General features: G+C 35.7%; 3 protein-coding genes across 4 annotated transcripts; all 3 read left to right on the top strand.

Annotated features, from left to right (window-relative positions):
• The first annotated feature begins 1,702 nt into the window (after positions 1-1,702).
• On the top strand, positions 1,703-6,827 carry spon2b (spondin 2b, extracellular matrix protein). Its single transcript, XM_059516460.1, has 6 exons — positions 1,703-2,175; positions 2,805-3,037; positions 3,349-3,572; positions 4,158-4,349; positions 4,843-5,026; positions 6,088-6,827. The coding sequence occupies exons 2-6, from the start codon at positions 2,812-2,814 to the stop codon at positions 6,264-6,266; spliced, it is 1,005 nt and encodes a 334-aa protein (XP_059372443.1). The 5' UTR covers positions 1,703-2,175; positions 2,805-2,811; the 3' UTR covers positions 6,267-6,827.
• A 577-nt stretch (positions 6,828-7,404) lies between these two features.
• si:ch211-255i20.3 (transmembrane emp24 domain-containing protein 11) lies at positions 7,405-9,369 on the top strand. Its single transcript, XM_059516465.1, has 5 exons — positions 7,405-7,623; positions 8,342-8,433; positions 8,536-8,661; positions 8,753-8,899; positions 9,068-9,369. Exons 1-5 carry the CDS (start codon positions 7,476-7,478, stop codon positions 9,215-9,217), a joined length of 663 nt encoding a protein of 220 aa, XP_059372448.1. The 5' UTR covers positions 7,405-7,475; the 3' UTR covers positions 9,218-9,369.
• A 5,063-nt stretch (positions 9,370-14,432) lies between these two features.
• LOC132109963 (probable E3 SUMO-protein ligase RNF212) lies at positions 14,433-20,084 on the top strand. 2 transcript variants are annotated; one of them, XM_059516461.1, is made up of 13 exons: positions 14,433-14,550; positions 15,118-15,230; positions 15,526-15,587; positions 15,669-15,743; positions 15,829-15,885; positions 15,998-16,056; positions 16,136-16,195; positions 17,130-17,185; positions 17,334-17,403; positions 17,745-17,787; positions 17,878-17,932; positions 19,287-19,359; positions 19,461-20,084. In XM_059516461.1, exons 2-13 carry the CDS (start codon positions 15,122-15,124, stop codon positions 19,609-19,611), a joined length of 870 nt encoding a protein of 289 aa, XP_059372444.1. In that variant the 5' UTR covers positions 14,433-14,550; positions 15,118-15,121; the 3' UTR covers positions 19,612-20,084. The 2 variants fall into 2 exon arrangements, with proteins under 2 accessions (XP_059372444.1, XP_059372445.1); XM_059516462.1 differs by lacking the exon at positions 15,526-15,587.
• The last annotated feature ends 1,756 nt before the right edge of the window (positions 20,085-21,840 follow it).

Raw genomic sequence — 21,840 nt, 5'->3', positions numbered from 1 at the left:
CAGACAGACAGACAGACAGACAGGCAGACAGACAGACAGACAGACAGACATTGTTTGTCAAAACTGAATAACTCAGAAAATGGATTTTGCACAAATAAAATAAGTCATGCCAAAGACTAAATATCAAGGCAGGGGTTCCAGTTTACTGTGAAATGCCACTGAGCTGGAAAATTAATCTGTCTTTAGGAAGGATCCAGTAAATCTTGCTCTTTATACCTCCGGTCTATGAGTAGCTGGTCACACTGGGGAATGGGAATAACAGGAAAGTTTAATTTTATGGGTCAACAGTGGACCTCTTGTTTTATAAAAGATAGCAGGCATCAGAAACAAGGACTGGGTTTAGTGTACTGAAGAACCTTGTGTGGTGGATGGTTGTAATACAGTGATGGATGATCAACATCTAATGTGTTTTACCAGTTACTATGTTTAGGCTTTAGTAAAATGCTAGCATTGGTTCCTCTGTAAACATGTTTTGTGTTTTATCATAACTGTTGTTACTTTTTTCCAAGAAAATAATGTGACCTATTTAAAGGCATCATTTCTGGAAGTGGTACAAGATCTGAACAGTCTGCATTGGTTACATTTTTGTTTCAAGCACGATAGTTCCCAAAATAGCCCGGAATAACTCAGTTATCGACTGTTTACTGGTAAGAAATAAACAAAACAAAAAATCAGCAGACTCTAGGAAAACCTCAAAGCAGAACAATAAACCTGGACTATCACTTTGGATAAAGAATTAATATGAAATGTTGGCACTGGAAGTAGTCCTTAAAATACTTTTTCATATGTCTTGTTGTATATGTAATGAAGTGCCTTTCAAGAAAAAAAACAATAGATATATATATATATTTTTTTTTTGTTTGTTTGTTTGTTTTGTTTTTTCTTGAAAGGCACTTCATTACATATATATGTATATAGTAATATAATGTAATCCATCCTAGGTGTTTCTTTGCCCATGGCCCAGGACTGGGCTCCAGTATCCATTTTCACAAATTTAAATATTTTTGATTAGATGAATGTGGACTAATCCAGTGATTTATTGTGCATACAGTATATGACTTTCTGGTTACAATGCAATCAGTCTTGCAACCTATTATCTAAGTAAGTCTCTGTAAGAAATGTCACAAATAGACTTATATCTCTCTTAATCAAAACAAATGTTAAATTAGTATAATGCATCTTTGCTTTTTTTTTTTGCTTTTTTGTTTAGTTTTTTTGCATTCATTGTCCTGTTTTACAGCAGCACTCAATTGGTAAAGACATTAGGATTGTTTTTTATATAGGATAAATTTTTTTGCAGATTATGACCTACATTTTGGCCTTTTTAAGATTCTCTCATGTACTTATTACTTCCTTAGAGTTATTGTTAAACTTGTGTGATCAATCCAAGCTCATTTTTATCCACTTTCTGTAGTTTCTATTAATATTTCAGTTAGTCCATTGTGACCAAATGGAGTGACATGTGAGACAACTCAAATGAACAATGAAGGATGGTTGAAAGAAACTGACCCTATATTGTGACAGGCATAAAACACATGTCAAACACATTAGATGTCGCAATCGAGTTGGGCCAAAGCCTGATTTACAACAGAGGAATATTAAAAACCCTTAAAGTAAGCTCTCAGAAATGGAACTGGTTTACAGAAAACCACATCCAAACAGCTCTCAGCAAATTAAGTGTCAAGAAACTGGAGAGAATTTGAGAAGGGTGAGCAGCAAAACGTGAGCATGTGGAAGCAATTACTGGCTGCAGGCGGGATCTGTTAGCTTTTGGCTTACTGGGTGCCTCCACACTGCTGATCTACCAGTCAAGCCTGTTTCCACAATCAACCATCCCCACAATATTACCTCCTCAACTGGATACGAATCCCTCAGGAGCTTCATATACTGCTGCTTTCTCTATGCATCTCTGGTTGGGAGAGGAAAAAAAGTGTGAATCTGCTGAGACCAAAGGGGAAATCCCACATGGAATTGTAATGTAGAGTGTGGAGAGTTCGATACTACATCTGGGAGGGGTCAGGAGGTTATTAAAATTGTTTGAGTGTGGGGACCGCTGGAAACGCATAAATAGCTGGAAGACACACAGTAATCTTGCAGTCTTCCTCTGAATGCCTGGGCACAGGTGACCTCCACTTAGCTTTTCTGCAGAAAATTTCATCGTTCACTGCAAACCCAGTAAGTGCTTTCTTTAACTATAAGTTTTATTCATGCTACACCAGGTTGAATGTCCTTTTTTAGGGCATATGCATTTAAAGTTACTATTTTATATGGCAAATACAGTACTACTGTGAATGCATACTAAATTAATTATATTTTTAATATAATGTCTAAATTAATTATCATGCTTGGTGCATGCAGCTAGATAATACTAATATAAATTAATGCAACACTTTATGCTAATATAGTTATTATATTATAGTATTTTATATATATAAATATATATATTTATATATATATATATATTTATATATATATATATATATATATATTTATATATATATATATATATTGAGTATCGCTTAACCAATTTCATTTTCAATCACTTTTTTTGCTGAGTACTGCATGTAATAGTGCCTGGAAACAAAGAGAGTGAATATGGTTATCCTGACCTACATTCTTTCCTTCTTACTCAGTGTATGACACAGTTAAACCAAATCACTCATACAGGAGCTTATGTGGAGTCTTTAATTCCCCTGTTTTACCATTGTCTGTAGTTTAGTAAGGAAGGAGTGATCCAAAGCTTTTAAACCTGGCTATGACATGCATCCACATGCCTGGTAAAACAGTTTATTGTTCCCACACAGAACCAGCATGGAAAAGATGACATCTTTGAAAGTGAACTGCTGGCTGCAGTGGCTTACCGTGACTCTGGCCCTGCTGAGTAAAGTCCCTGCAATGCCGGTCGACGTGGATCGCATGTGCATGGCACCATCTGCAGCCAAGTACAGACTGACATTTACTGGCCAGTGGACTCAGACTGCCTTCCCCAAACACTACCCTCTGTACAGGCCGCCTGCTCAGTGGTCCCCCATCATTGGTGAGTGGGCTGATCTTATAAGTAAGAACAGGGTATTCTTTTAAACATTTGCTACACCACTTTTTGGGTCTGTTCACCCAAACCTTTCACACTGTTTCTGTTGAGGGAGTTTGACCCAGATTAACCCCTCCGAAGGAAGTAAAAACAAAGGTTAGGTGATAAAAGTATTCAACATAAAGGTTCAAAAAGAGGGTTTTTACAGTAATGCCATAGAAACATTGATTGATCATTATCTATTACTTTCTTACATGTTTTTGTACAGTATTACAAAAGTACATTGAAATAGTGTTCAACTATAGTTTTCATTTTAGGAGTAACTCACAGCTCAGACTATCACATCTGGCAAAGGAACGAGTACGCCAGTAATGGGGTGAGAGAGTTCTCTGAGAGAGGAGAGGCTTGGACACTGATAAAAGAAGTGGAGGCAGCTGGAGAACGGATCCAGAGTGTCTATGGCCTCTTCTCAGCACCAGCTGTGGTTGGAGGAACCGGTCAGGCAATCACAGAATTTGAGGTCTATGCAAGACACTCTTTAGTAAGTACACTGTGCACTGCAGTAGGTCAAAGCGTTTCTTCAGCACCAAATCATGGCCTTACGTATGATGTATCTGTTTTGTTTTTAACGCATTTTATGCAACTGTATGACACTAAAATGAATATCAAATTCAATTAGAATGGTTTTCGGTTACCTGGTTGGGCTGAAACACCACCAGGTTGACCAGAAAACCAGCTAAAATATGATTTGGCTGGGATACAGGCTAGGCCATCGTTAACCATCTACAGTAAGACCAGCAAAGACCATAGGCTGGTTAAAGCTGTTTTTAGTTTAGTTTTATTTATTTATTTATTTTTTTTCAGTTGTTTTTTACTAAAAAAAACACCACAGATGTTTTCAGTCAGACGATGTGAACACGCATACTGTGTCCAAAGCATTCTTCTAGAACTCACTCTCTACATGCACATACTTCACTGGCCTCCCAGGCATTCCATATAAAATATTATAGAGAGAATTGTAAATAATAAAACTTTCCAAATGAAAAAGAGCCAGCAGCTTATACCAGCTAATGAGAAAGCTAAAACCACAGCACAACCGAACACTAATGATCTTCTTGTTTTGCAGCTGTCCTTCATTGTCCGCATTGTGCCAAGTCCTGACTGGTTTGTTGGAATAAACAGTCTAAATTTGTGCGAGGGTGATAACTGGATAGAAAACATAAGCCTAGATCTCTACCCCTATGATGCCGGCACAGACAGTGGTTTCACCTTCTCCTCACCAAACTTTGAGACCATTCCTCAAGACAAGATCACGCAGGTAATGTCTAAAATGGACAACCCTACAAGCCATATGATATTTTCCATGAAACAATTCTTCAATGAGCTGGTTTACTGGTCTTTTTTGGTTTATTAAGATGCTTTCCCAGCCTGGCCAAGCTGGTGTTTAGCTTGGCAACCAGCTGGTTTCCCATTCTCACAAACTGAAAAGTTTTCCAAATCCTTCTAAGACCAACCTGACCAGACTTGGAGGCCAAAGGAGACCTGGAAACAATATTATGCAAGTTTTTTCAGCACAGTTAGACCACTTCGGGAACCAGTACCAGCTGAAAAAATAATAATCCATAATAATATATAAAATAAAATAAAATCTGGTTTGCTGGTTTATGCTGGTTCAGTTTGTCAGTGGTCAAAACCCCTCCTAAAATCAACAAAATGGACCACTCGATAGACCACCTGACCACCTTTTTTCAACAGGGATGGAGATCTCGTTACAAATCTTGTCACAAACACTGTATGTCTTCTCTCAACAGATAACCGCATCATTCCCAAGTCACCCTGCAAACTCCTTCTACTATCCCAGACTGAAGCATCTCCCCCCAATAGCCAAAGTCTCCCTAACAAAGATCAAGAACAACTTGATCTTCAGCTTACCCATTGAGCCGACCCACTCCAATCAGATTCCAAGCGGGAATGAGATAGATGGGTCTCTCATAAGTAAGCAATACAAATTGTTTGCAAAATGAATTGTGATGTGAATGTTGCAATGGTCTGGCATAGTCTCCTCATACAGAACTTTATCGTGCAATAGACAGAGTTGACATACTTGCATTTGAATCTTAAATTCTGTTTTCAAGGGAAACACTACAAATCCATAGAGATAACTTGTGGTGATTAAATTGCAGGCTGTAGAAAGGTTTATCCACTCCCATGGTAACCAACACAACAAACTGCAAACATGATAATGGAGGCCAACCCGTTTAAAAGTTTTCTGCCACTCAGCACTCAGGAAGTGTTTGTCATAGAACTGAAATGTGTGCGTTGATTCCATCTTTCTGTTTTCCTACTTGTACAGAAGTCTGTGATACATATCAGTCTTTTACAAGCTCAGGGTTTCTGGAAAGCATCAGTGAATCAGAAGCAGCAATTATTTTAGCAAAATTGAAAGGATTTACATTTATTGGTTGAGTTAAATTAAGCGCAAGTACCTCTAAACTTTTATTTAGCATAAAACATTAAATCAAATTCTAAATTAAATTGATTCAGTTTAGGTAACTTTCCATTTATTTACGCTTGTCAAAATATATAAATGCAATCAATGTTTTACATCATAGTGTTTTTGTTTGTTTGTTTGTTTTGTTTTATCATACATTTGCATGGCAATTGCAATTAATGTTTTGGCAAATTGGTGGCAAACTCATAGAAATTATTACTATTTTCATTCATACATACACTTTCATACAGTTTGGGTGCATCATCCTTCAATGCTTGTATTTTTCAGCATTTTTGTTTTTCTTCATTTCCACGACTCAAATAATACAAATTTAAACCAATTTGTCAAAAAACATAAACTAGTTATTTTTAATCTTGAGTTGCTTAGCCTTATTAGCCTTATTCAAGGAATAGTGCACCAAAACATGAAAGTTTCAAAGGTGATTTTATGATGATTTTAATTTATAGAACTGTAATTTTAAAAATGTGCAAACTATTTCTTTAACAAATAAAATCATTTGTTCCCACTAAGGTATTAGTACTAATCAACATCTCTTTTTCTACAGAGACCCCTCTGGACTGTGAAGTTTCTGTCTGGTCACCTTGGGGTCTTTGTAAGGGCCAGTGTGGTGCGAAAGGAGTAAAACACAGAACTCGCTATATTCACATGCATCCTGCAAACAATGGGGCTGCATGCCCACCCCTAGAGGAAAAGAGGCTATGTATCCCTGACAACTGTGTGTGAATATAAAGAGGACCTACCAACCATACCTCATCAACTGGGAACAATCTACTGGTTAACAGCTTTAAAATGAGACATTATAAATGGAATGACTTTGTTATTATAAACTATGATGTCATGGGTTAACAAGCTTAAACTTGGTAATGAATGGGCTAGGCAACATATCCCAACTTAAAAAGAAGACTGAAGTACCCAAAGCAAATTCTCAGTAAGTGTATCACAAATGAGAGTGAAATATGAGGAACTGCCGATTCTATACTTTCAATACAGCAATATTTGCTGTATTTTGCAAAATAGCAGACTGAGTTTTGTGGCTGGGTTTGCTGTAAGTTTCACACTCTGTCCTCATGCACTGTTCATGGAGTCTGGTGCTCTCTGGTGGGAAAAAAAAACAACTTTCCACTGACATTATCAAGCTCAATCGTTGAGACTAACATCTTCAGTAAAAAATACTTTGTTGTCCTCAAAACATGTTGCATCAGTGGATGATATCTGTAAATTAATTGCAAAACTGTATATAAAATTGTACATACAAATAAATAAATCCTTCTGAATTCCACTGAATCTGTCATGCTTGTGTCAAAAATTATTATACTTTCTTAAAGACAATAACTGCAATATAACATGTCCATCTATTTGGACATGTAAGTCATACTTAAAATGTCTGAATATCAAGGATCAAATCAAATGATTCCAGATATTTTCTTATTTCACTATTCAAAGCCATTTTTGCCATGTCTATTAATAAGCGTTTCAGTCAATGTAGTCAGGTTTACACAGCTAACCACATTCTGATGTTGCTCATCACAATGATTATAGACGTAAACTATGGACACAAAGTGTCACCAAATGTTTTTGTGAAATATTTGGCTCAAAAACTGTGATGTCTTTCTAAAAATGACATCTGGTTTGATATTTTCTTTTCTAATTCACAACATTTTCAAGTGTGGTTTGAGCCCAAGTATACAGGCTAGATTGTCTTTAATTACTATATATTAAGCTATATATCTTTTTGAAGCAAGGCATGTAATAAATTGACTATTACTATCAACATATTTAGGTCTCACCCTAGTCTTATCATGACTTTCTATTTACCTTGTTTAAACATGACTTTACAAACAGCAGCTGCAGATTTCTCACACTGAACCCGCTGGGAACATAAAGCTTTACTAGTGTCCTGTTAATATTATTTCTAGCTTTGTTACCTTAAAAATGAACTGTTTTACAGCAATGAATATGAGGCTGACAGGCCTGCTGCTAGCCAGTTGTGTCATTTTGGCTCCAGCAATGTATTTTGATTTAGGGGAACAGGAGGAAAAGTGTATCATTGAGGAGATTCCAGAGGACACACTTGTGTCAGGTCAGTGAAGATCAATCTTGCTGTTATACAATGTTATACTGTACATATTTGCTCTATATTACACAATATGAAACAGTTATTTGATCCTAAATAGTCCCGGATCACTTTTCCTCATATGCTGCTTAGAATAACAGGTGATTTAATATTCAGGTTGAAAATGGAATCATACTTTTAATATGTGTAGGCCATTTATGTCTACTTTTTGTATGCAGTCCGAACATCAAAATAAACTCTAGATGCAAACATAGATTAATGGTGTTATACATTTGGCCTGTTCTTATCAAGACAACGACAGCTTGTTATCCACATTAGGTCAGAGACTATTTGGGGTTCAATTTAATTTAAATTAAAGTGTATTATCACAAGTAAATAAAATTTGTCGTAACATGGCATTTAGAATTAAAAAGGGACTGAAATATAATGGTTGTGGAACCTGCATATCATGGAGTAATAACACTGACCATAATTATTCCCTTCACAAAACTTGAATTAAATCACAACACAAGGGTAAGTGATAAAAATTACAAAATTTTATTTTGTGGCAAATGATCCATTTAATTCTGTATTCCAGCAGCTTTCAATAGGGTATTCAGTTTTGTGAGTCATGGAGTAAAGGTACTATAGTGCTCTGCACATACTGTACAAAGCAGCTACACTGGTCGTGGAGTACTGTAAAATCATTGTAATAAGGACTATAGTATCATGTTCCTCCCTTCAGGCATCTTTCTGCTAGAGTACTGGGATGAAAATAAGAAGGCCAATATCCCACACCTTGGTCTGACTGTGACTGTGAGAGACCCTAACAATGCGGTCTGAAGCATTCAACTCTTCATGCATAAATGAGAATTATAAAATAAACTCTTAATTATTACCACCTGCAACAATTCCTCTGATACATTCTGTCATATGCAGGTGGTCTTGTTAAAACGCTTTGGGAGATATGGAAAATTCACCTTTAAATCCCATGCTTCGGGTCAACATTTCTTGTGCGTGCAGTCCAACTCCACCAGGTTCTCTGTGTTTGCTGGAGATCGTCTGGTAAGTTGTGAAATGCTGCAGTCTCATATATTAAATTTAACATGCTTAAAATGTCAGCAAGTCATGCTCTTACTTTTCTATTTATGTACAGAAAGTGCATTTAGATGTCAAGATGGGCGAGCATACCATTGATCCTAATGCTGCAAAGGCAAAAGACACCATGAAAGCAATGGAGTACAATTTGCAACATCTCATTGACCAGATGCGTTACATTAGCAGGCAGCAAAATTTCCAAAGGGTAAGAAAACACAGGCAGGACGGTCTGACAGCAAAATGTTACCATATTAATTGCTTGCCAGGATCAGAATAAGAACCAGACCAAGTGTCATCTGTCCACATTTTCCAAGTTGCACTTACTCGCTGGTGATTATGTGCAATTTGTATCTGTTTATTTTACTGCAACCAGGAACGTGAGGAGAAGTTTCGCCAAATGAGTGAGGAAACAAATGGAAACGTTTTGTGGTGGGCCATTATTCAGACATCAATACTCCTCTCTGTTGGAATCTGGCAAATGAAAAACCTCAAAAACTTTCTCATTGAAAAGAAGTTGGTTTAGCTTTATGAAATGACTAACTGTGTGTTTGGATAACTGTAACATTGTTTGAAGCATTTTGATAAATGTGTAATTCTAAATTAACTCGTCTGAGCACAATACCCTGCAATGAACATGTAATTCTAATCAGTTCAACTGATTTAAATAAATTAATAAAATAGCCTTAAGAAATAGGCCTACAGATTGTGTTATTTTTATTTTTGTGTGTGGGTGTGTTTTTGTGAAATATCAGGACACAACTTTGTATAATGACATGGGTATGACACAGGTATTACAAGGAGAGGGTGACTTATAAGGACATAACCCATGTTCCCATTTTTCAAAATGCTTATAAACCATACAGAATGAGTTTTTTTGAGAAAGTAAAAATTCACAAAGTTTCCTGTGAGGGTTAGGGTTAGGTGTAGGGCCATAGAATATACAGTTTGTACAGTATAAAAACCATTACGCCTATGGGGTGACCCCACTTTTCACCAAAACAAACATGAGTGTGTGTGTGTGTTTTATTCAAGTCAAGTCAAGTCACCTTTATTTATATAGCGCTTTAAACAAAATACATTGCGTCAAAGCAACTGAACAACATTCATTAGGAAAAAAGTGTGTCAATAATGCAAAATTATAGTTAAAGGCAGTTCATCATTGAATTCAGTGATGTCATCTCTGTTCAGTTAAATAGTGTCTGTGCATTTATTTGCAATCAAGTCAACGATATCGCTGTAGATGAAGTGACCCCAACTAAGCAAGCCAGAGGCGACAGCGGCAAGGAACCGAAACTCCATCGGTGACAGAATGGAGAAAAATACCTTGGGAGAAACCAGGCTCAGTTGGGGGGCCAGTTCTCCTCTGACCAGACGAAACCAGTAGTTCAATTCCAGGCTGCAGCAAAGTCAGATTGTGCAGAAGAATCATCTGTTTCCTGTGGTCTTGTCCTGGTGCTCCTCTGAGACAAGGTCTTTACAGGGGATCTGTATCTGGGGCTCTAGTTGTCCTGGTCTCCGCTGTCTTTCAGGGCAGTAGAGGTCCTTTCTAGGTGCTGATCCACCATCTGGTCTGGATACGTACTGGATCCGGGTGGCTGCAGTGACCCTCTGATCTGGATACAGACTGGATCTGGTGGCTACGGTGACCTCGGAATAAGAGAGAAACAGACAAATATTAGCATAGATGCCATTCTTCTTATGATGTAGCAAGTACATAGGGTGTTATGGGAAGTGTTTCCTGTTCCGGTTTACCTAATTAATGCAGCCTAAAAATACTTTAACGGATTTGGATATTAAAAGCATATTAGTATGTTATGTGTAAACCAGGTTAAAGAGATGGGTCTTTAATCTAGATTTAAACTGCAAGAGTGTGTCTGCCTCCCGAACAATGTTAGGTAGGTTATTCCAGAGTTTAGGCACTAAATAAGAAAAGGATCTGCCACCCGCAGTTGATTTTGATATTCTAGGTATTATCAAATTGCCTGAGTTTTGAGAATGTAGCGGACGTAGAGGATTATAATGTAAAAGGAGCTCATTCAAATACTGAGGTGCTAAACCATTCAGGGCTTTATAAGTAATAAGCAGTATTTTAAAATCTATATGATGTTTGATAGGGAGCCAGTGCAGTGTTGACAGGACCGGGCTAATATGGTCATACTTCCTGGTTCTAGTAAGAACTCTAGCTGCTGCATTTTGGACTAGCTGTAGTTTGTTTACTAAGCGTGCAGAACAACCACCCAATAAAGCATTACAATAATCTAACCTTGCGGTCATAAATGCATGGATTAACATTTCTGCATTTGACATTGAGAGCATTGGCCGTAATTTAGATATATTTTTGAGATGGAAAAATGCAGTTTTACAAATACTAGAAACGTGGCTTTCGAAGGAAAGATTGCGATCAAATAGCACACCTATGTTCCTAACTGATGACTAAGAATTGACAGAGCAACCATCAAGTCTTAGACAGTGCTCTAGGTTATTACAAACAGAGTTTTTAGGTCCTATAATTAACACCTCTGTTTTTTCAGAATTTAGCAGTAAGAAATTACTCGTCATCCAGTTTTTTACATCGACTATGCGTTCCATTAGTTTTTCAAATTGGTGTGTTTCACCGGGCCGCGAAGAAATATAGAGCTGAGTATCATCAGCATAACAGTAAAAGCTAACACCATGTTTCCTGATAATATCTCCCAAGGGTAACATATAAAGCCTGAAGAGTAGCGGTCCTAGTACTGAGCCTTGAGGTACTCTTCAAGTCTATGCAAAAGAATGTTGTGGTCAATTGTGTCAAACACAGCACTAAGATCCAATAAAACTAATAGAATTACACCCACGATCAGATGATAAGAGCAGATCATTTGTAACTCTAAGGAGAGCAGTCTCAGTACTATGATACGGTCTAAATCCTGGAAATCCTCACATATACCATTTTTCTCTAAGAAGGAATATAATTGTGAGGATACCACCTTTTCTAGTATCTTGGACAGAAAAGGAAGATTCGAGATTGGTCTATAATTAACTAGTTCTTTGGGGTCAAGTTGTGGTTTTTTGATGAGAGGCTTAATAACAGCCAGTTTGAAGCTTTTGGGGACATATCCTAATGACCATGAGGAATTAATAATAGTCAGAAGAGGATCTATGACTTCTGGAAGCACCTCTTTTAGGAGCTTAGATGGTATAGGGTCTAACATACATGTTGTTGGTTTAGATGATTTAACAAGTTTATACAATTCTTCCTCTCCTATAGTAGAGAATGAGTGGAACTGTTCCTCAGGGGGTCTATAGTGCACTGTCTGATGCGATACTGTAGCTGACGGCTGAATGGTTGCAATTTTGTCTCTAATAGTATCGATTTTAGAAGTAAAGTAGTTCATAAAGTCATTACTGCTGTGGTGTTGGGAAATGTAAACACTTGTTGAGGCTTTTTTTTCCGTTAATTTAGCCACTGTATTGAATAAATACCTGGGGTTATGTTTGTTTTCTTCTAAAAGAGAAGAAAAGTAATCGGATCTAGCAGTTTTTAATGCCTTTCTGTAGGATAGGTTACTTTCACGCCAAGCAATACGAAATACCTCTAGTTTTGTTTTCCTCCAGCTGCGCTCCATTTTTCAGGCTGCTCTCTTTAGGGTGCGAGTATGCTCATTATACCATGGTGTCAAACTGTTTTCCTTAACCTTCCTTAAGCATAAAGGAGCAACTATTTAAAGTGCTAGAAAAGAGAGAGTCCATAGTTTCTGTTACATTATCAAGTTGTTCTGAGGTTTTGGACATGCTAAGGAATTTGGATACATCAGGAAGATAACTTAAAAAGCAGTCTTTTGTGGTAGAAGTGATGGTTCTTCCATACTTGTAACAAGAAGTAGAATTTACAATTTTGGCTATATGAAGTTTGCACAAAACTAAATAATGATCTGAGATATCATCACTTGGCTGCATAATTACAACACTATCAATATCAATTCCATGTGACAGTATTAAATCTAGAGTATGATTTCGACAATGAGTAGGTCCTGAAACGTGTTGTCTAACCCCAATAGAGTTCAGAATGTCTATAAATGCTGATCCCAATGCATCTTTTTCATTATCAACATGGATATTAAAATCACCAACTATTAAAACTTTATCTGCAGCCAGAACTAACCCGGATGTAAAATCACCAAACTCTTTAATAAAGTCTGTATGGTGCCCTGGTGGCCTGTATACAGTAGCCAGTACAAACATCTCAGCAATTAAATGCAGTGGAAAGGTTTTTTTGGGATTAAGTTAATTTTCATGGCAAAGAAGGACTATGCAATTCATCTGATCACTCTTCATAACATTCTGGAGTATATGCAAATTGCTATAATAAAAACTTAAGCAGCAACCTTTCCAATTTCCAATATTTATGTAATTCTCAAAACTTTTGGCAACGACTGTATATTAAAATCACCAACTATTAAAACTTTATCTGCAGCCAGAACTAACTCAGATGTAAAATCACCAAACTCTTTAATAAAGTCTGTATGGTGCCCTGGTGGCCTGTATACAGTAGCCAGTACAAACATCTCAGGGGATTTATCAATAACATTTGTTTCTCTGGATAATGTTATATGAAGCACCATTACTTCAAACGAGTTATACTTGAAGCCTGCCCTCTGAGAAATCCTGAAAATGTTGTTATAAATTGAAGCAACCCCTCTCCCTTTGCCTTTTATACGTGGCTCATGTTTATAACAGTAATCTTGGGGGGTGGACTCATTTAAAATAATGTAATCATCAGGTTTTAGCCAGGTTTCTGTCAAACAGAGCACATCTATATTATGATCAGTTATCATATTATTTACAAAAAGTGTGTTTGTAGGAAGGGATCTGATATTCAATAAGCCAAGCTTTATCATTTGTTTATCCATATTGCATCTGCTTTTTATTTGTTGAACCTCAATTAAATTGTTAATCTTAACTTGGTTTGGACGTTTTTTGTATTTTCTAGTTCGGGGAACAGACACAGTCTCTATAGTGTGATATCTAGGTGAAAGAGTCTCTATGTGCTGAGAATTAGCTATTCCACTCTAACAGTGTGTTTAACCTTGAATGTCATAAGGGGTCTCTTTTTATTATTATTATTATTATTATACATCATATGATAGTTGAATGAATAAGCATTTCATTTATGTTTTGTTACGACAGGAAAATATTTGGCCGAGATGCAACTATTTGAAAATCTGGAATCTGAAGGTGCGAAAAAACTGCCTTTAGATGTGTCCAAATAAAGCTCTTAGCAAAGCATATTACTAATCATTAACTAAGTTTTTATATATTTACAGTAGGAAATTTATAAAATATCTTCATGGAACATGATATTTACTTAATATCCCAATATCGATTATTTTGACCCATACAATGTATTTTTGGCTATTGCTACAAATATAACCCGTGCTACTTTGGCTTTGTGGTCAAGGGTCACATTTATTAAAATAAATAAATAAATAAAAATCTACATATTTGATTTAGTTTCCATCGAAATATCAACCCCTTTAATTACTACAATAATTAATAATACAATAAAACTATCAACACCAAAAAAAAAAAGAAGAAGAAGAAGAAGATACAATAACAGACATATAAATTATGTTTGATTGTTTTAACAATAGATGTTCAGTTCATCATGATTGTGAAACTACGGTCAGCATTTGTTTTATTTATTAAATGATTTAGTCTTTTTTTTTTTTATGAGTGCGCGATTACGTCACCGTGACGTCGTCGTTTAAAAAGCGTCAGAAAATCTGCTAATCTGTTTTATGATAATTAGTAAACATACAATTTTAGTGTACACGCGACTGATATAAATTTGGGTAGCGTGCAAAAAAGTTACAGGTAACGTAACGTTATGTGTTTTATTCTAGAGTTTAGTGACCACAGAAACTATGAGAAACTCGTGAAGTCCTCAGGGACATTTTATACATTATTTTGTATAACGTTAGTTGGCTCAAACGCTATACATCCACCTTTATTTTTAGCCCCGTTTGATGTACATTTAATCAATTTGTCTTTTTTCATATTTTAAATCAATCATACTTCCCTCAGAAGTGAGAAAAAAAGTGTTTTAAACGGAAAAAAATTACTCGAGATTATACTAACGTAGATCGGTTTGCTATGAAATAATATGTGTGACCCATTGCAACACATAGGCTGTGGCTCAAAACCGTCTAAGCAGTCTACCTAGAGAGTGTTCTGGCAATAACGGGTACATACAACATTTTACTGACATACAGTACACGGTGAAAACAGCAGTTTTGGCATTAAAGGCAACTCTACAGAAATTTTAGACATGTATAGCGCCTAATATCCGAAAGGCTATGTAATGTTAGTTGTTAGACAGTTCACTTGTAGAGGTTTTAGCGCACAGCGCACAGCTTTGATGATGTTGTTGTACGTAAACAGAATAATGTCTCACTGGATTTGCTGTAACTCCTGCTTCGTGTCTCCTGGTCCTGAGCGTCAGCTGGCTGTCACAAACTGCGGTCACATCATCTGTAATGTTTGCTTTCAGAGAGGTAGCACACTGAAATATATAATTATATATTATATATAACATGATTATTTACATTGTATTTATATATAATACTATATTATACATAATTATAATAATTATCAATATGATATATTACAGTATAATTTAACAGTAACATTTTATTATATTTAAATTATATATATTTTCAGATTTCAAAATGGTATAAATGGTGCTGGTTTAACGTAATAGTCAGAACATCAATTAAGTGTGTGCATATACTTCCCTCTGCTGGAAGTAATATCGTTCTACAGAGAGGGTGTATTTGTTTTCCCCTTTAGGAAAACAGGGTGTCTGCCTCATTTGCAAAGCAACGTGTCAGATCTCCCCACTGTCTGATAAAGTAAGATACAAGAGATTTTGTGTGTGTGTGTGTGATAAAGATTCATTTTAATGAGATGTGATCTGTGTATTGTTCTCACAGAGTAGCTCAGAGGTGCAAGTGCTTTTCTCAGATATCAGTGCAGTTGCAGTCAAATACTTCTCAGAGATAAGCAAGGTAGTCCTATTCATGAAATGAGTAGATTGCAGGCTATGTTAATCATGAATTTAAGGCATGAGGTCACATTTATTATGCTTTGCAGGTTTTACAATTCCAGGCCAGACACCAGAAAAGATTACTGGCCCACTATCAGCAGAAGGTGAGAGCATCTTGTCCTTAACACGACTAGCTATGAGACTTGGATATGGTTGATGTGGTTGATGCTAATATGGCATAGTTAATCCAGATCAAATTAATGTCAAATAAAACAGATTGAGAGAATGAAGGAGGATGGACTGAAAATGCAACAAGATATGCAGAAGATGTCCAAGTATGTACGAGTACTACATTAGTGCAGCCATTTCTATTTAATTTTTTGCCTTATTTCTATTGTTTTCTATTTTGTGCAGGAAAATTTCAGAACAGAATGCTTACATATCCAAGTTAGAAATGACTGTTCAAAATCAAAGGTATGTCAACATGATAAATGAAAAGAGATAATATCCCTTCATATCAAATGAAAATATTCCTTCATATCAAAATGAAATCACATTTCTGTAAATTGGTGTTTTTTATATATATATATATATATGTATATATATGTATATATATATATATTACTCTCATTAAATACAAAACAATGGCAGTCTAGTTCCAGTCTTAAGTATATATGGAAATTACAGTGTCCAGGGTAATTTGAGCTTTTCCTTATTCCTTATTTCCTTATTTTCCTTATTCTTTATGTTTTTTAAGACATTAAAGCAATTCACTCAAAAAAATAAATAATACAAATAAATAAATCTACTGAAAGATGACTCACCATCAGGCCATTCAAGATGTAGATGAGTTTAGATTTGGAGAAACACTTCCTCACGGGCAGATGTAATGCTTAATTAATCCAAATATGTTCTGATGAAGAAACAAACACTCATCTACATGTTGGATGGATTGAGGCTAAGTACATTTTCAGCAAATTTTCATGTTTGGTTGAACTATTTCTTTAATATTTTTATTCAAAAAAGGATGCAGTAAATTGATCAATAATGAAAGTAAAGACATTTATAACATCGTAACAAAAGTTGATAATGCTGTTGTTACGAACTTTCTATTCATCAAAGAATCCTAAAAAATATTAAGCATCACAACAGTTTTAAACTGTGATAAGAATTGTGAGGGATCATGTGACACTGAAGATTGGAGAAATGGCTGCTGAAAAGGCAGCTTTACAGGAAATATATTCAAAATATATTCAAATAGAAATAAAACGCCAGAGGCAGCGAATGCTTTTCATATCCATTGTAAATGGGGCATGTCTTCTTCTAAGACAACATGTGATACCCGTAGAAGAGAACACTGTAAACATGTACTGTATTAATGTAACACGTGTCTCTGAAATCATTACAGTTCAAGACTGGCTTTACAGTCCAACCGAGATTTACAGTCATCGAGTCAGAGACAAGGTGCGTTTAGCTTGCTTGTTTTTAGATGAACAGATTGTTCAGACTGTTACATTTTTGTAAGCAGTTAAAAATATTTTACCCATCTGAAATCGGTCCATTTTCTGAGCAACTATACCATTCTAAAGTGCTGTTTCTCTGTTTATTTCAGCCTCCCCAGTGACAAAAATTCCCTATTCTTCCCCACTCTCGATGTCACGATCCTTGTCCTCTGCTAGCCTGTGAGTAATGATCAGCTTCCATCTCTAAAGAAGGTTTAAACTAAGTTGTAGTATGTAAGTAAACATTTAGAACAACTTGTTAAAAGTCTCTTTGTTTCACATTTCACATGGTTTCATAATTCTTTCTTTTTATATTTGATTCAGTAACACTAAACTGTTTCATAATCAACTGTACAGAACAAAACTGATGTCTGATTACATTCCAGCCGACTTTGTTTGATGGTTTCTAATTCCCATGGAATGTCTGTGAAATATTATCTGTCATGGCTGTTTTCTCAGAAGAGTCTGTGCTTTAATCACTGAATTATTAATTGTGATTGATTGTGATTGTTCTTTCTCAGAGCTGACAGCATAGAAATCAACAGCAGGGGGCACTCTCACAAAGTAAACTCCATTTATTTTTCTGCATACTGTGTCATTTACTGTAGAGTATAGACAGCCCTGTTGTGATTATATATCTGTTTTTCCATCTAGCCAGAAGTTCTGAGTAGAATTTGTCTCAGAAGCTCACCGAAGTACTGCCGCATAGGTTTGTCATTGCAAAATCATTGCTGGTTTTTGTTTCACTGTTGTGGATATTCTGGGCCAATGCTGGGGCAGGCTGTAGAAACCACTTAGACTAGTCTTAAAAAGTTAGTCATCTAATTTTTTTCTTTACGGCTGGTCAAAACTTTTTAAAGTCAGTTATACAAATTGAGAATGATCTAATTTGAATAAAAAATACCACTTATCTCTTTGCAAACTACTAGTTGGTCGAATTTGTTCTTAAGACACCGTCTTAGCATAGTGACTATGTTTATGCAATTTGCCCCTGATAATTAACAGCTTGTTGTGGCCAAAACAAAAACCAATGTTTTCAGTATTTACATTTGATCAATTTCCAGAAGAATTATTAGCTAATTAATTAAAAGTTACTAATTTGACACAAAATAGTCTTTTAAAAAAGACTTTACAAGAAATATAGCAAATCCAACCTAGTATTATTATTAACCAAACAATTGCATTTACTGAAATAAAAATAAAAAACAAAACATTTTAGTTATCTAAAACTAGTTAAAAATAATAATTGCAACAAATTGCTGGAGTCTTTGATACATGATATATTATAATACCATGTTACAAAACCAGAAATCGAGGTTTAATAAATACATTCAGTCTGTATTAAACTTGAAAAAATGGCACTATATGGGAGTGCTGAGAAATAAAAATCGAAATACTAAATATGAAATACTAAAACTAACATAAAAACAAAATAATCAGAAACTAGTAAATAAATAAAATAAAACTAACAATGATATTGTGAAAACTGTAATAAAAAGGTCATAATTGCTCTACAATAACACTAACACTAACTACAGTGAGTATTTCTATATATACATGTACACTTGTGTTCAAATGGCAACTGATTGAAACAGAATGCAGTTATTTCAAGTTGAACTACAGTACATTTAACTCATGAAATCTGACAAAACAAACACACACACACACACACACACACACACACACACACACACACACACACACACACACACACACACACAAACCCTGTGTAAAACAATAACCGAAGACATTTATCTGATGCATATTTACATAAACCAACAATTACCAAAGAGAGCAGACAGAATGCTTATTCTTTCATGCTAAATAACTGACATATCAATACTTCAATCCATTTAATAAAAGACTAAAACACTGTATTTACAAACTCTCATTAAAAAGCAATTGGTTTTGATAATACTAATTACATTTTCCCAGTGGTAAATATATTCCTCTAAAAAGAGTGGATAGCGCTTTTGACATGTAATTTCTCAATGATATCAACAGTCCATTTATACAGTGTCCCTATATACTTTGTTCTCCAATGAATGTTCTCCTCCATTTAGGTTCAGTTCTTCACAGAGCATCAAGTCAGAGCCCTATGGGTAGCCATTCAGCACCATTCAGCGCCACTGTCAGGTATGTCTTCCACTAAAGAATGACTCCACTGTCTTGTATCTTGGAATACTATTCTATCTTAATATGGACACTCAGAGTAACAGGCGAATTACCTCTTGCAGTAGGCAATTCTCCATTGGTCTACGGGAGCCGGTGATGAATCCATCCCATAATGTGGCCTACCGTAGAGAGTCAGCATGGGAAACGCCTGTGTTCAAACTACCCTCGGCCTATAAATACGGCTCTGTGTCCTCCCTGGGACCCCCACCATGACATACACTCCGGTCCAAAAGTAATACGGATAATCACATCTCATAATCTCATATGTTACAAAGCTGTGCTATTTTTACCGGATACTTTTAGGCAAAAGGCATCAGGCCTTTTAATGTAATCACTATCCAGGCCTGTAGTCAAGCAATGAACACACTGCAGTGCTGACCTGTAACTGACTCTGTTATGATGCCGCAATGCATTAATGCTAATGAACAGTGAACATCTGTGCTTTTGTTTCCATAAATGTATTGTAGTAATTAATCACAGACCCTCCTTGAACAGTTTGTGAGTGTGAATTTTAATATACCATTTTTGCGCATGACTCGCATTGTGTTAGCAGCATGTTTAGTAGCATGTGCTGTTAATCACATCCAGAACGTTCTCTGCAGCATGTTTCCTCTAACACACTGATGCCATTGTACTTAGGTGTTCAAACCTTGTTCGCATTGATAAAAATGATGCATCTGATAATATGGCTTGAGTTTGTTTGGGTTTTTCTGTTGTTTCTTGTTTGTTATCTTGGTATCTCATCAAAGATGAAGTTGTGAGAGTCATCTAATCAAATCTTGGGTTCAACCAAACAAATCAGCTGGGGTTTGGAGGTGGGCTGTGTATGGAAAATGTCTGTGTACATATTTCACACTACCAGATAAATATGAGCAAACAAGGACTAACTCAAGGCCTGCTCAAAACTTGCTAATGCTAAAGTCTCTAGGATTAAAAGGTCAAAGTCCCACCTTGAATGTAAGTTTATTTGATTTTTAAGAGAGTTTGTTAGAGCTTTATCATCCAGCAGGCAAAAATCTTATTTTTTTTTCCGATGGGGCAACATTCAGTTTACATAATCAAACTGAAATTGAATAGTAATGTTTTAGTACTTACAACAATATAGATAGATAGATAGATAGATAGATAGATAGATAGATAGATAGATAGATAGAACACAAAATCAAGAAATATAAAACTAGACTAACACTAACTGAACTGAACTATAAAAAATACATGAGCCATATATATATATATATATATATATATATATATATATATATATATATATACATTTTATAAACATTAAATTTTTAAGCATGTTGACATTTATGTATACCTGTATATAACTATTCAAAACAAAGGTCAATGGGTTGTGAAACAACAATGGACTGCACCGACTTTCATAGTTTAAAAAATAAATAAATAAATCTACTGACAAAAGAAAGTCATAAAGGTTGAGTAAATGACAGAATTATAATTTCTGGGTGAATGATGCCTTTTAATATTTGAACAAAGCCTCAACTACAAGTTTAAACAATAGTAACAGTAATGCTTGACTTGGCAAACAGCACTGTTGGTCACTCCCCTGCTGGTCTCACAGCCAGGGTGTAGGCTAATCTAATGTAACATTGGAAAACTAGCCATAATGCCCATAGAGGAACAAGTAAATGAGGAATATTTACAGTCACAGCGCTATTTCCTGCTGCAGTCTCAGAGCTCTTATTACTTATGGAAAAACCGCAAGAGCTCAATGAGTTCCAGCACCTTCAAATGCCACAAGGTACTCCAAATATTTTATATTGTCTAAAAAACAATCCTTATAAATCTAGTGGCTGCATGCAGTGGAGCTGATGAACACTTTAGCTCTCAGTAAATCTGAAGAGCTGTGACAGCGTAAAGTGTGCAGTGAAAGAAGAGACGGTTATTCCTTGGGGCCTTGAATGATCAAAAGACAGAAGAGATTGTTCCACTGTCATATCTGCCATGTTGCACAAGCTGCTGAGAAAGATGGCACAATTACGCTGAGTACAGCTCCTTAAAAGTGTGTCTTTGATTCGTTTAGGAAGTGAATGTCTCAAGGGGACAGGATATTAAGAAGACAAATGTTTTTAAAACCGCAGATGCAGGTGACTACGTAATTGTATGTCTCTGTCTTATTTAAACCAACAGTTACATAGTTTCTTATTCTTAATATATACACCATGTTTTTAATGCAAACGTCCCTATTGTTCTTATGTAAATTTGACCAGCAGGAGTTATACATAGGAGTTCTATTATATATGGACATTTATATGCAAGTGTACACACACACACACACACACACACACACACACACAAACACACACACACATACATATAGCCTATAGTATATATGGTGCATGCTGTATATGGTGCATCCAGTAAATGCAAAATGTTCTAGTGATTTGCTGTGCACTATGCATCACATCATATTACACTTCT

The sequence above is a fragment of the Carassius carassius genome, chromosome 29, assembly GCF_963082965.1.
Source record: "Carassius carassius chromosome 29, fCarCar2.1, whole genome shotgun sequence".
Lineage (NCBI taxonomy): Eukaryota > Metazoa > Chordata > Actinopteri > Cypriniformes > Cyprinidae > Carassius > Carassius carassius.
This window is presented reverse-complemented; position numbering and strand designations above follow the sequence as displayed.

Bases quoted from the DNA above. Each gene is read 5' to 3' on its own strand.
- LOC132109963 (XM_059516461.1), top strand. From the start codon at position 15,122: ATGTCTCACTGGATTTGCTGTAACTCCTGCTTCGTGTCTCCTGGTCCT. The intron at 17,404-17,744 runs GTGAGTAATGAT...GTTCTTTCTCAG, and splicing joins TCCTTGTCCTCTGCTAGCCT to AGCTGACAGCATAGAAATCA. The intron at 17,933-19,286 runs GTTTGTCATTGC...TCCTCCATTTAG, and splicing joins ACCGAAGTACTGCCGCATAG to GTTCAGTTCTTCACAGAGCA.
- si:ch211-255i20.3 (XM_059516465.1), top strand. From the start codon at position 7,476: ATGAACTGTTTTACAGCAATGAATATGAGGCTGACAGGCCTGCTGCTA. The intron at 7,624-8,341 runs GTCAGTGAAGAT...TCCTCCCTTCAG, and splicing joins AGAGGACACACTTGTGTCAG to GCATCTTTCTGCTAGAGTAC. The intron at 8,900-9,067 runs GTAAGAAAACAC...TACTGCAACCAG, and splicing joins GGCAGCAAAATTTCCAAAGG to GAACGTGAGGAGAAGTTTCG.
- spon2b (XM_059516460.1), top strand. From the start codon at position 2,812: ATGGAAAAGATGACATCTTTGAAAGTGAACTGCTGGCTGCAGTGGCTT. The intron at 3,573-4,157 runs GTAAGTACACTG...CTTGTTTTGCAG, and splicing joins TCTATGCAAGACACTCTTTA to CTGTCCTTCATTGTCCGCAT. The intron at 5,027-6,087 runs GTAAGCAATACA...CTTTTTCTACAG, and splicing joins GATAGATGGGTCTCTCATAA to AGACCCCTCTGGACTGTGAA.